This window comes from Chlamydotis macqueenii, chromosome 1 (genome assembly GCF_036417535.1).
Source record: "Chlamydotis macqueenii isolate bChlMac1 chromosome 1, bChlMac1.mat, whole genome shotgun sequence".
Lineage (NCBI taxonomy): Eukaryota > Metazoa > Chordata > Aves > Otidiformes > Otididae > Chlamydotis > Chlamydotis macqueenii.
The window spans coordinates 67,841,845-67,856,524 of record NC_141556.1 but is presented as its reverse complement, the minus strand read 5'-3'; the positions used below and the strand labels follow the sequence as shown (position 1 = coordinate 67,856,524).

General features: G+C 38.6%; 1 protein-coding gene across 12 annotated transcripts in view; it reads right to left on the bottom strand.

Annotated features, from left to right (window-relative positions):
- Positions 1 to 14,680, bottom strand: part of WNK1 (WNK lysine deficient protein kinase 1) — a 108,545-nt gene that overhangs the window by 53,180 nt on the left and 40,685 nt on the right. For all 12 annotated transcript variants that reach the window (XM_086755437.1, XM_086755455.1, XM_086755445.1 and 9 more), the window contains exons 3-4: positions 13,464 to 13,684; positions 11,312 to 11,469 (exon numbers count right to left, since the gene is read on the bottom strand). In XM_086755437.1, the coding sequence (XP_086611563.1) occupies positions 11,312 to 11,469; positions 13,464 to 13,684 (379 nt within the window). The remainder of the gene's footprint in view (positions 1 to 11,311; positions 11,470 to 13,463; positions 13,685 to 14,680) is intronic.

The following is a 14,680-nucleotide window of genomic DNA, read 5'->3' as shown; positions in this document are numbered from 1 at the left end:
TACTTCACTGGAATAAAAATATAACATTTTGCACACCTAATTAAAGCTACACTTTTCCGGGGTACACTGCATGACCTGCAAAGAACATTAAATATTTCAGCCTTTAACAAGCACAGAATCTACCTGTTCCAGCCTAGACAATTCTTGCTTTTCACCTTTTCAAAGGTGCTATAACTGCAGAGCTTGAAAGGAATTCTACCATAACTGATTAATCTTCTCAAACAAAATGTTCTAACACTGCAGTTCAGATGCTAATAGAATCAGTAGCAAAGTCAAATCACACAAAGTAATTAAAGTCTCTATATATTCTTTTTGCTAAATTGTTACCATTCTAGTTTGAGCCAGTCCCAGGCTGCCACAAACCATTAATTCCAGGAATTTAGACAGACCATATTATTCCAGTGGAAAACAAGCCAATGATCCTACCTCCTTCCCCATAGTCTCAGAGAAGCCTCCAGGCAATGGCATATATGGTATTTAAATTGCTTTACCCCGTGACCTTCTAAATTTCACTACCTGCTATTAGTTACTTACCTAACCGTAAAAATCTACATGTTTAACCATTTCACCACCTTTTCCATCTCTAATCCTTCATCTTAATCTTATTGTCTGTTCTAGAAACAATCTTTCAGATTTAGTATAGGGTACACCTATAACTATTTTATAATTCTCACCATAGTCCACTCAAATATCTATTGTGAATATTGTATATTGACACTATCCCGCACAACATCCTTGTCTCTAAACTAGAGAGACAGGGATTCGATGGACGGACCACTCAGTGGATAAGGAATTGGCTGGATGACCGTGCTCGAAGAGTTGTGGTCAATGCCTCAATATCCAAGTGGACACCAGTGACAAGTGACATTCCTCAGGGGTCAGTACTGGGACCAGCCCTGTTGAACATCTTCATCAGCAACACGGACAGTGGAATAGAGTGCACCCTCAGCAAGTTTGCTGACGACACCAAGCTGTGTGGTGCCATCAAAATGCTGGAGGAAAGGGATGCCTTGACGGCTGGAGAGGTGGGCCCATGCCAACCTCATGAAGTTCAACCAGGCCAAGTGTAAGGTCCTGCACGTGGGTCGAGGCAATCCCAAGCACAAATGCAGGCTGGGTGGAGAATGGATCAAGAGCAGGCCTGAGGATAAGGACTTGGGAGTGATGGTGGATGAGAAGCTCAACATGAGCCGACAATGTGCGCTTGCAGCCCAGAAGGCCAACCACACCCTGGGCTGCATAAAAAGGAGCATGACCAACAGGTCAAGGGAGGTGATTCTGCCCCTCTACTCTGCTGTGGTGAGACCCCACCTGGAGTACTCCGTCCAGCTCTGGAGCCCCCAATATAAGAAGGATGGACCTGTTGGAGAGAGTCCAGAGGAGGGCCACAAAGATGATCAGAGGGCTGGAACACCTCTCCTACAAGGACAGGCTGAGAGAGCTCAGGCTGTTCAGCCTGGAGAAGAAGAGGCTCTGGGGAGACCTGATAGTGGTCTTCCAGTACCTAAAAGGGGCTTATAGGAAAGATGGAGAAACTCTTCAGTAGGATCTGGTGTGATAGGATGAGGGGTAATGGTTTTAAAATAGAGGAGGGTAGATTCAGACTGGATATAAGAAAAATAATTTGTACACTGAGGGTGGTGGAACACTGGCACTGGTTGCCCAGAGAGGTGGTGGATGCCCCATCCCTGAAAACATTCAAGGCCAGGTTGGATGAGGCTCTGAGCAACCTGATCTGGTTGGAGATGTCCCTGCTTCTTGCAGGGGGGTTGGACTAGATGACCTTTGAAGGTCCCTTCCAACCCAAACTATTCTATGACTCTATGAGGAAGACTTCAGCTTCAGATTTACTCACTTCAGAAGAGAGATGGTTTGCCTACAGATGGATTTTATTGTTCTTGTTAAAAAGCAAGCTAGAGAAGTTGAGACTGCAAGGATTAAAAACATAAAACAATGCAACACATTTGATGGAACTGGAAGTCTAGCTTCTCTGATTTCAGTATTGTCACAGCAATTAATTCCGGACAATTTATAATTCTGCCAAGAATTAAATGACTAAATCCCGCAGAATAACTTCTGCGCCAGCTCAGTATCCTAACAGAATAAATAGCATTACTGCAATACAAGCAGTAGGAGCAGATGAAAGCTTCCAATAAGCTAGAGTTAGCTCATGAGGACTGTTTAGACTAGGACAGGCCTAGTTTTCTCCTCTCCTGATGAAAACCAATGATAGCACATTTTGAACCTAATCTTTTGAACTTGACTGATCTATCATCCAGACCAAATTTCACCTCAGCTGTTTGAGAGCTCTATGTCACTGAAATAGTTTGACTAGTTGTTCCTCACTCTCTACAATGCAGGTAAGTAAAGTCCCATGACTCTTAAATTTCTGCAGACCAGTTGTCTTCATGACTTGCAACAGATAACCATGTATGCCCAATTTCACAAATGCTTTGTAAAGATAATAGAGGTGCTGTAGTATTTATACAGGCCTGCTTGGTGCAACCTGACTGACCAAAATTTAGAAACTCTCTTCCTTCTCAATTTACCACCTACTCTCAAACAACTTTTTAGGCATTAAAAAAAAAGGCAAGAGACCAGTTGCAACAGTAAAAAAAAAATCCCCAAGCATATATGATTATAGTTGTTAAACAAATAAGGTATATTTGTATTTTGATTGACATACCCATACTAGCCGCTTATTCCTAAAGTTTGTGAGGTTGCTTAAAAGAAGCATCTAGTCATTTTTATGAGATAATCTTTGGTGAAGTGAATAAAACAGACTCTTCATTTGACTAGCCATCACCACTTGCTATCACCTCCACATCTGTATTCTACAACTGATCTCCAAGCCCAGGAGCTGCAGGACACTGACACTTTCTGCTTAACCAACTCCTCTGCCAGTGTCTCAATACTGTAGTTTGACTCATTCAAGCCAGAGAATTTACAGTGTTAAAAGCCTTACAAGATCAGTATAGTAGGCTACAGTTCAGTTGCTGTGTTTCCACACAGTTAAGTTTGAACAAGAACTACTCATAACTTCCTAGAAATTGTTGGCTGCAGTACTTTCCAGCACTCTTACATAAAAGGCTACAACAAATAAAAACCAACAAATATTGATGCTATGCCCCTACTTCTGAATGTACACAATGCCTTACCCCATTGACTAATTATCTAGCTCAGCATACATTTTAAGTTTTTAGACACAAGTCCACTATACTAAAGCATCTCCAGGTGAATAAAAATATCAATCTATTTCAAAAGTCCTAGGAATCCGGAGCCTTTATGACTAGCTAAGCAGATGGTTTCCATTTAAAAGTAGATTAATCAATCACAGCACCTACTGTAACTGCAGCAATTCTAATGAACAGAAAAAATTACTCAAGCTCTAAACAGGAAATTTTGTAACTAGAAGGGAGGACACAGTTCCTTAGTGTATAGCTGATGAACAATTAGAATATTGGTGCATGTAACAGTGAAAAGGGCCTTTTTGAGAAACACACAGTATGACAATAGAAGTTCTTCTGAAACAATAGTAGTGTCTTATCAGACAAGTGGACTGGGAACTAACTTCTCAGTTTTTATTCTTGCATGATCAGTTTAATCTATTGTGCAGAGTTCTTTAACTTCACACTTAGGAGCAGGCATGCTGCCTCTATCATCCGAACAAGAATATGCAGTGGTGAACGTGTTGAGCTAGCTGAATGACCCTTTGCTTTGTTGGGACTTCAGCTTGGAAATGGCTTTCAAAAAAAATAGACATGCCTAGACACAGATTTCAGTGCTACAAATTTAGAAATGCCGCAGTCACACTACTAGAAGTATCTTTCTTCTATTTTCAGTATGGAAAATACATTTTTGGAAAATCAAATTATTTTAGTTGCATTCTCTGCTTTAATCAGCTGCCACTGACAGAAAAACAATCTAATACTCATTTTTAAATTCAAGTACAGCAACAGTAATTTAAAAGCCACAGATTAGTTCTTCGACTTGGAACTGAATTATAAAGAATGATCTAACATTACGTCTTTTCCATGGGCTACAACACACTTTTGGTACCAAAACTAGCTCTGAGAAGGTACCTACTAAAAGGCCTAGGATAATGTTACAAACACCAAAAACATTGCACAATTCAGACAATGCATCAAAAGTCATGATCCCTTTTATTTTATGACTTATTCTAATAGGAGTGAAGGACTTCTATTTGTGTACCAAAAAAAAAAAAGAACAGTTTAAGAGAGTGGTCTTAAAAAAAGTATCCCTGCTAGAGAACTTTATGGTGGTGGTAGAAATGTCTCTGAAAAGTTTACCTTATAACAAAGTCACAGGCTTAGAGCACGAGGAAGATTTTAAATACCTTCACTGGACAGTGAAGCAACAGCTTTTTTTCCTCTTTAGTAAAATGTAAATGTAAAATGTAAAGACATTGTGCACAGTAAGCAATGGAGTTTTACATACACTTTTAAGCCTGCCTTCTCTCTCTACTTTTGGAAATAAACTGTATCTGCAAAATAACATTCAACTTCAGTAACTTCCACTCTTCTAATACAGGAACAACCAAAAACATTCGAATAGGCATACATACCCCCATGTCACTGCCCTCACTCCTTTTAATTCCTGATAATTTTATAATCATGTCCAACTCAAAATTGTGAGGAGACATTGTAGGCTCAGCAATGAACATATAAATATCTCTTTTTGCTTCAAACCAAGTTTGTTTTACAACACCAATACTGAAAAAAGTTTTGGCTGTGATCTAGAAGTTTTTCATGCTAAATAGTACAAACGCCTCTAAGATCAACTTGTAAAAGTGAGCTACTTTTAGAAAGGAATTCAGTTGAATAAGCCTTTTTCCTTCCCAATTCAGGTATCATCTGCCCTAGCTGTGCAAGTCATATAGCATGTTCTATCTCCGTGTGCAAGCTGATCCTCACTTTCCCTTACTTAGATCATTGTCATTTCTTAAAAAGGACTTACCTAACATGAAAAGCTTAAGATATTAATGCTTCAAAACTTTGAATTCTCATCCTTCATTTTTAAGGCCATATATTTCTGAATTGATGAGTCAGTGACTGAACCTCCACCCTGGAAGATTCTTCACTCTTAAAAGATGTTCCAACAAAATACCTGCAACTGAGTTGAACAGCTACAAGAGGAAAGTGGTAGAAGCTTAAATAGTCTTTAGTCCAGTCAGTGCCATGTAGAGGAACTGCATCTGATACGCTATTTTTTTCCATTTGATACTTAAGTGCCTGAAGTTTCTTCTTTCAAGGAATACAATGACAAGAGTTTTCCCTTTCTTACAATTAATCTGTTTCCTGTACTTAGTTGAAAGTTCATCATTTTTCAGTATCTGCCTTAACAAAAGACTTGCTCTGTTCCCTCTCCCTACTTTTCCATTGATTTTTTTCCAATTCTTCCACTTGAAAGCTTGATAAGGAGGTTGCGTCTGTGTCTATCTGAACCAGTCCAAGAAAGCAAGTTATTCTAGCTAGAAAAACCCAGAGCTTTGTATATGCCTAAAAATTTTTTTTTTTAAATCACATAGTGTTTCTATGAAACAAAATAGTACTTCATCAACTTTCTCTAAGCACTACAAGTAAAATTAATCTTAAATCTAAGGGTTAACCATTTATATTTGTTGCCTAGGACCCCTCAGGAAAAAAAAAAAAAAAAAAAAAGAGAGAAAGAGGTGGGATGCCTTGCCATTGCATCTCTAGCAAAAATGAAGTAGTTGAGTAGGCTAGACAACTATGATGCTTAACTTTTAGGACAGTAAAGAAAAGACTAATTTCACCTTAACTGACCAAACTGCCTGGTTTCCAGCCAAGCAAATGACCTTCACCCTAACCAGTGAACTTCAGTTCCCACCAGTTAGGTGAAACTAAGGATTTTTAAACCTGTTAGACACTGCCTGGTCAGGTTACTCATTATGTACCTTGTTCCCTCAGGCCTTTTATTAAGCTTTGTAGAACAGAGAACAAAAGTGTTGTGCCCATTCTGTGGAACCTTTTGGTACAGAACAACTTTTTTTTTTTAAAGTCAAAATGCAAAACGTTTTTTTCCTTCTCAACCTAAAGGCCAGCTCAGAAGGCAGACATTTGTTTACAGAGAAGAGACTGGACTTTTGGCAAAAGCAAGGACAAGTGCAAAACTTCACTTTGTCAAAGCAAGCATGGAGAAAATTAAGTACAGAGCACAAGTCCATCAGGGGAACTTAAAAGGTAAGTTTACATAATCGGAGGGGGTGAAAGGGAAAAGGGAGTTCTCTGCTCATACTTAAGATAGCTGATTAGTACATCTGAAACTGAAGACAGTCTTATTAATCTTTCTACAATGAACATTTTTTTATTTTTATGTTAGAGGTAAATATGCAAGAATGAGACAAATCTGCATACTAAATCCATTAATTGTCTTTTTACCAGTCCTGGGACTAGTCAATCATCTAGAAAGTTTAAGACTTGGGACATTCAAGCACTGGAGATTGAATAATCAGTACCTCTAGATACTTATAAAAATAATCTCTGTGCTGCAAAAAGAAAGCTTGAAGGAAATATGGTGTACAAGTAATCAAGGTCTATACTACATCTGCAAGGGGTGACTGCAACATGAGCAAGAAAAAAAAAAGAAAAAACTAATCTAGCTTTTGAAGCAATTGCATGGGTTACACTGGTCTCAGCAGAGGGTCAGACAAAGCAGCTGAAGCTACTGCAGTTATGCCTTCACTGCATCGCTTCCCAAACAGACTAAATTAAGAAATCATACTTAAGATGTCTGTTCTATAAATATCTCAGTTTTCATTTAAATGCACATGTAGCTCATTTAAAATATCTCCTGTGACAAACTGTTTAATAGAAATATGCATGGAACAGGTCATATAGTCTCCAGAGAGAAACAAAGACAGACAGGGAAACTGTCCTGAATTTTACAAAGATACTACCCTCCTTTTTTGTGCAAGTGAGTATGTAACAGAATTAAGTATCTTGATTACATTTTGTATTGGATCTGCCTGTAGTGCTTTTATATGGTGCAGAATTGGGGGAGAAAAAGAAAAAAAAAAAGGCAGGGAGATGGATGGCACATTCCCTAATCCAGTAGTATATCACACAGACTGTTCTGTCTGCACAAGAGGGCAAGGAAGAAAAAAAAAAAAAATAATCACAGAAGCAAGCAAGACTACCTTAATAGTGCAGCTTATTTTCAATTAATTACAGGCTTAGATTATTTTTTTTCTGAGGCCAAATATGCAGTAAAGTGCCCAGTGGACGCATTCAGTTCCAGCTGAAGAGCTGAACAGACATACTGCTTAAACCTCAGAGGAAATTTCCCCACCCTCCCTCCCAGTAAGGTAAAAGTCCCAGGAGGTGAACCTTCTTTAGGTTCTAACTACTGTTTGGAATAATTTCCAAAGAACAGCAGAGGATAGCTTCAATAAAGAAAACGGGGGGGGGGGGGGGGGGGTTGAGACAAAATTACAACATGATGATTTAATCAAAACAAAGAGGAAGGCTAGGCTATTTAATATTTGAGTGACAAGACATACAGATCTCATTTTACATTTTAGCAAAACTGCTAGTGAAAGGGTCTAGACTGAGTATGCTACAGTACTCCTGTTAGCCTCCTTACCAGAACTGCAAAACAAAGTTCAGCATTACACCTTGGGACAGTTTTGTTTGTTTTTAAGGCAGGCATTTACCCAGATTCTTCTACTGAAAGAAGAATTCTTCTAGTTAAAGAGAGCCAGAAAACCAATTTAATTGCACTTCTGCTTCTTGGGCCAGGGAAAATTCAGGAACTTTACTCCAGCACTGCTTTAAGGAAAAACAGGAACTTAGCCAACTCATGCAGCAGTGCTGTTATCCAAGATGTGAAGCAACAATAACTGCCTGGGCCAAAAAATGTCTCATCTCTAGGAGAAACTTCAGCTTTTAGATGTGATATCCAGATCTTTGCTACCTAACTGTATTATTTAATCAGAAAACTGCTTCCAACCATGAGGGAAGACCCTGAACAGAAGAAGAGGTAGAACACATAACTGAGTACTCTGAGCAATCCTGGCAAATGCCCCAACCCAACGCTGCAGTCTCTGGGCATCAGCTAGAGCAACCCTTATCACAAAAGGTGTAAGGTCAAAATGCGATGCGGCTGAAGGTTCTCCTAGAAGGGAGACCAACGCACAGCCAAAATGGGAGAAAAGAATGTAAGCTGGTACCAAGTCCAATCCAGAGAGGACACCCTGGGCATTAAGATACCTTTTACAGGTTCCCGTCCTAAGCAATAGCGAGAATTTAAGCTAATGGAGCAATTCTGCTTTTTACCAAGCCTAATAGTTACTGCAAAGCGGGTCAGGGAAATAAATTCATTTAAATATGTATCGCCTGCACATTTTGATCGTATTGCCTTTGGGGTTTCAGTAGTTTTTAAGTTCCCACATGACATGACCTTTCCTGACTGTCAATAGCAGACCATTATTACTGCCTTTCCCTCTGGTGTCTGTGTATGCATCTACATAAAATAGTCCTTTCATTAAGGCACAGCAGGACTACAACTGCTACCTCGAAATATTCCTAAACATGCCTAGGAAAGCAGGAAACTAAAGGGTTGAAATGGAAATGTTAAATGGAAATGTTAAACATCTTCCATGAACCACATTCACCTTCCAACATACATTAAAAGGAAATGCGTTGATAAGTACTGTTGGAGTCACCTATACGGGAAGTTTTCTGACTCCACTCTATTGTCGATGGTTCACACACTGTCCTTTTAAGTACTGAATTTCTCAACTGGTTCACCCCTCACTCACAACTGCAGACATTGTCTAAACTTCTAAAATCTCCTTTGAAATGAAAGGATATTTTATTTTCTTTAACAGGGAGCAAAGGACAAGGGCAAAAAACTATATGGCTCTTATTCACACTAGTTTACAGAGCTTTCACAGAGCAGTTAAAAAAATAAAGAAGTATTTTATTTCACCTTCATAACATGGTTCTGTGCTCCACATTATAAAAGAAACATTGAATTCTCCATTATCAGTTAAGACAGGTGCATGCTTTATTTCCAGATAATATTGTCTTTTCTTCATTGAAAGCCCTTGAAAGTTATTAAACTTTTGTTTGTGGTTGGTTTTGGGGGGGTTTTTTTGTTTGGGTTTTTTTTTTTTGAGGTTTTTTTGGGTTTTTTTGTTTGGTTGGTTTTTTTTTTTAAAAATCAAACTGCTTTACAACTACAATGAAATAAAATAAAACCAAATATACCAAAGCACACAGCCTTTCATTCTCTGCCTAGAAACAGATAAACGTACATTTAATTTTATTTACCTTCCTGTCCTTTGCTCCTTCTGAAAGAAAACAAGATTTCCTATCAAAGTACATTTTAGAGCTCTCAAGCAGTAGATGAAACAGCAGAAAAAATAAATTAACAGCTAAATTTAATATGTGAACCATCAGCAGCAAAGTAGAATAGAAGGTAGTGTCAAATAGACTGAAAAATTACCAGTTTTTCTCTTCCACTTAGAAGTTCAACAGTCAGGCAAAAACAATGGGGAGAAAAAAAAGTATCAAGCACAATAAACAAGCAGTAAGCTCAAAGGTAAGTCTCTAGATAAGTTTGTCTGCTACAAGCCCCTGCAAGGCTTTCCAGTTGCTAAGTACTTCACAGACCAGGGAAAGACAGCTGTTTAAGACCTGGGGACTTGCAAGCCTGAGATAGTCTCCAAAGCTGATGATTCTCACCACAGCCCAGTTCCCAGCACTTTTTAAGAAAATGGCAGAGCAGTTACATCAGGTGCCTGTTCTGAGAAAAAGTGTCCATCCCATACCAGAATTATGCTGCTTTGGCTCTAGCCAAGACACATACTTAAACATAGCAAAAGGTACCACTAAGAAGTTTTGGTAAGATACTTAGTTTTCTTTCACTGATCCAAATAGCTTGCAGATTAGATTATGTTGCAAGCCGAGTAAAGGCTAGACTTTACCCTTGGTTTTCCTCTCTAATTGGAAAATTATAGATAAGTCCACCAAAAAAGGCTCCGTGTGTGTATATGTATATATAAACTTATTCTAATATCTGTTCAAAAAAACAAAATGGCCTTTTATCTCTTCTTTCTTCCTCCTTCTGTGCCTCTCCAATATTCCTCTTCAAGCAAGGAATATTTTATTTTACAAAGCCTTCCTTCAGAATTCATTACTTCTGACATGAAGATCCTTCCTTCTACATCTTTAAGTCAGTAATTTTATCTACCTATTATAGTGTGAGGCATCAGGAATAAGAGTGTTTTATTTTTTCAACGCTAAGCAGGTCATTTATTAAATCCTCAACTTCTCCAAGACAACATACACAAAGAGATAAACAAGAACTCATTTCTCTACACATTGGATAAAGAGGTAAGTTCTTCGCCCTCCCCCACTTTGCACATTCGCATAGGTATTCTGAGAAATCTAATGCAAGTTTTTACTTGCCCACATGAATGCTTAGATCAGAAGGTTGAACACATGCAGTTTGTTTTACTGCACTGGCATAGTCTTCAAGACGCTGTTTTAGAGATCACGAAGTAAGTTTAGCCACAACCATCCTGAATGTTTCTAGCACTACTGTTCTGCTTCCTACATTCAAGGTCTGTAGGTTCCACTTAGTCTAGTCAGATGGGCAAACTCAAACCCTCTGCTTGTCTTCTCAGCCTTACTTGGTTTCACTTGCAGTGCCTCCACCACTACCAATACGCTTACGAGCACTTTTCAGGGTGAAATACCTTCCTGCTATTTATCAAGTACTTGCACTACACAATTGTAAGTAGTGCACCGGACACACAGTAGCTAAGGGCCATTTAGAATTCAGTAAACTATTAACTTAAAATCACTTCAGGTAACAATTTATGATTTGCCTTGGCAGGCAGCTAAGCCAAAGCGCTCTGAATCTGTGATCCAGCTTTATTTCAGAGAACAAAATTAGCAGCTAATCTTCAAGACTGCAGTATTTCCACCATCCTCCCAGTGGCTCAGAAAATGTTATTATTGTCATGTGTTTTGTTGTTTGGGTTTGGTTTTTGTTTTTTAAACCCTGTACAATACCTTCTTATAAGCTGAAGGAAGAGTATGAACACATGCAAAATTTTATCTCCACTCACATATTTTACAGGCTTCTGACCGACTGGTAAGTCAAACTATCCTATACCTTTCCACCCATGACCCACAAACCCCTTGTCAGCATTCTCTTTTTTCCCCCCACACACACTTGCACAGTACCATACTACCCAGCAGTACTCCTTTACGGCTAGCAGTAGTAGCTTTAGAATCAGTAGTGGGGAGGGACTTACACTGGTCACTCGACGGTAGATCTGCGCAGCATTTTGGCACTCGGAATAAGGATACTCAGACGTAGCCATCTCTAGCATACACATCCCAAAAGCATACACATCAACGGATTCATCATATTTCTCCTCATACATCTCAGGGGCCATGAATTCTGGGGTACCTTAAATTAAAAGAATGATTCAGACTCTAAATGTCTCAAAGCGAGTAGAGGCTGCTGGCGTTACTCACCGCAGTAGGAAGCAGATGGGCAGACCTGTGAGACAAGAGAAAGTGGAGGCAAAAAGAAGGAGGAAACCCTTAGTCACTCTGTTGCATCAACATACTCTGAGTCTTCCATTGCAAGGTCTTTACAGAATAAGAATGGCACAAAAGGACTGATGCAATTCCTAGTGTATGTGCTAGTTAATCAAAACAGAGCGGAGGAGGCTGGAGTCAAATAGAGGGGACAGGATAAGAAGATGGGAAAACTGTAGACTAGCTATAGGCTGCAAACCAAATACTAAGGAGAGTTAAGACACTTACCTTTTCTCCCCGTAATAAAGGAGACACATTAAACCTTGTTTTAAAAATTACCCGACTGCCCTCTGCTGCAAAAGAAGTAGTATTGGTAAGAGCCCACAGCTAGTCTCTGACCTGGTGCTCTCCATCTACTTTTTGAAGTAGAATGGTTTGGGAAAGGCCTTGCAATGAAAAACTCTGTTACAAATATAAATCTTCATGAAAAAAATGATAAAAAGTAATTTTCTGCAAAGGCCACTCACCAGAGCCCTTTTCTTCATATACTTACCTTCCCACCTGCAGTATATTTATAGGCCTACTGCATATACAGGCATTAGTGAGGAACATCCTACAGTCAAAAATACTCAGAAATACAGAGAGATTGAGTTATAGGCATAGAGCGTGAGAGTCAACAAGTCCCATTTAAATAGTGTGCAGAAGATTATTGCCCAGTGAAGCATCAGAGCATCCCCTCTGTAAGCAAAGGGACTGCATTGTATGATCAGATTCACTTTAAGCCAGAGATGCAAGTTTGCTTTTTGTAAATTTAAGCACAGAATTATTTCCTGCAGACACCAGATGCAAAACAGTTTACAGATCATTCTATAGTCACATTGCTTGTTTTCACCACACTAACCAAAAGAAGAGGATGTAATTGCAGTAATTTAACCAAAGGGTAACTGTTAACAGACAGCTAAATAAGAAGGGGTGATTTTCCAATGATAAATTTGAGTATAAGATGAGTATGCTTAAGAAAATATATTTTTCTGACACTGGTTAAGAAGCAGGAAATATTTCAGCAACAGCCTGCAAGACAATTTACAGGTATACACCATTGATCCCATCTAGGAATCTAGAATAGGACTGTTGAGTAATACTGCATTTTAGCAAGCTCTAAGTAGTGAGAGTGAGAGCAACTTCATTCCCTGCAGTCCATTCATCCAACTACAAAAACAAAGCTGATAAAACCAAGTCTTTAAAAATACACAAGAAAGACTATACTAGTTGCAATTTCTGAAAAGGGTTACTAGTGGATACATAAAAACAGAGCAAGTATAAGGCAATACTTTCCGAATGCATCCTCTTAACTTACATAAATCCATATTCTATAGACTTCCTGAGTGAGGCATTATACCACAGCCTGACTGTGATATAAAATAGATACTGGCTTTCTTTGATATACCTTAGTTTCTGATTACTCAAAGTGTAAGAGATGTAATATTCACTCCTGCTAACAATCAAAAAAAGATTGACTGTATAAATGATCACTAGACTAAATATTTGTTGTTTGCTCACCACAACATAAATATATGTTTGGTCACCAAAATGCACTTGTACATTTCTTGAAGCATCATATTAAAGCCGAGATTAATATGTAGTCAAGAGTGGTTTTATCAACAATGTTGCACCAAACTGCTGGACAGGGCAATGAATCTATATTCCAACATACTTAATGTTAATATACAAATATCAAGAGCGCAACCAAAATTTCAACACGTAATCTCATCAGGAATACAGAATGACTTCAATAGCCAAGAAACAAAGGCTCTGATTGTGTAACTTTGAAACCATATTTTTAAAGGGAAGCTCTCAAAAGACTCCAGTTTCCAAATAGGTAGACTGGCTCACCAGCCTTCAAAGAGAGGAGAGGCTTACCTATCACACTTTTGGCAAAAGAAGCTCGTTTCAGGGTTGCCAGACCAAGGTCTCCAATCTTGACTGATCCGGTGGGGCCAGTAATGAAGATGTTGTCACATTTTAAGTCTCTATGAATAATGGGAGGAGTGCGCGTGTGTAGAAATTGTAAGCCTTTCAGTATCTGACGGCACCAGCTTCGTAGTACTTTAATTTTCATCACTTTAAATCTTTTCAAATATCTAATGAAAAAAAGTAACAGCAGATTAAACAGATTCTGCTAAAAAGTAGTAGATTATGCTATATGATTAAGGAGATGCACATATTTCAACTTCACCTTCTATTTTAAAATCTACCTGGGCATTTCAAGACTTCAGAGGAGCTAAAGATTATTTCTCCTCCTAAAACCTACCCTCTTTCTTCTAGCCAGGGGATTATAGTGCTGAAAGATAAATGTGAAATGCTTGATCTATAGCTAATAATTCATTTGCATGCAAAGTCACACCTACAGCAATTAGACAGTTGGCTTGCTAGGTTTTAAGGCACTGCTTCCATGACAAACAGTTACAGCCTTATTGATTACAATTCTTTATCTAGTCATTTAAGAGGTTTTTTTCCTCTTCTCTGTCATCCTGAAACTGCGTAAATAGTTATCATCTTTTCATTGTTTAAATATAACCGGGTGGGAAGGTGCAGCACTAGCGCCAAAACGCTAGTAACAACCAAGTAAGTACAGAGTTGTTGCAAACAGTGTGAGAGTTCCAAAGTTGTTGTACCTTAGTTAGCAATATTAGTCCAAATGCTCTGGTCAAGGATTCCATGTTGCACTTTAAACCTGCTTCAAATTTACTTACTGAGTTGTCAAGCAAATTAAGAATTCTTAGAGATCGCTTCCCTGGTGCAGGACAGGGTTTGATGACGGGGAGCCTGACTGGTAGCACTTACTACTTCAAATGTATGGACAGATACGGACAGGGCAGGAAAATCTTTAAAAAGGCTTTACCAAATAATTTCTGTGGAAAAGTTCATACATAAAGTCAGTATCCCTTTGCAGGCAGAATGTGACCCAACCTTAATTTGTCTAACACTGACATTTTTTAAAATCCCATGTCAGAATAGTCAAATTCCATACTAAGAATGTTTTCCAATGCTTATGATCCAAGGCTACAATCTTATTCTGCTCCTTAACTTCAATAGATCAGAGGTCCCACAAGATAAATAACCTATGACAATATGCA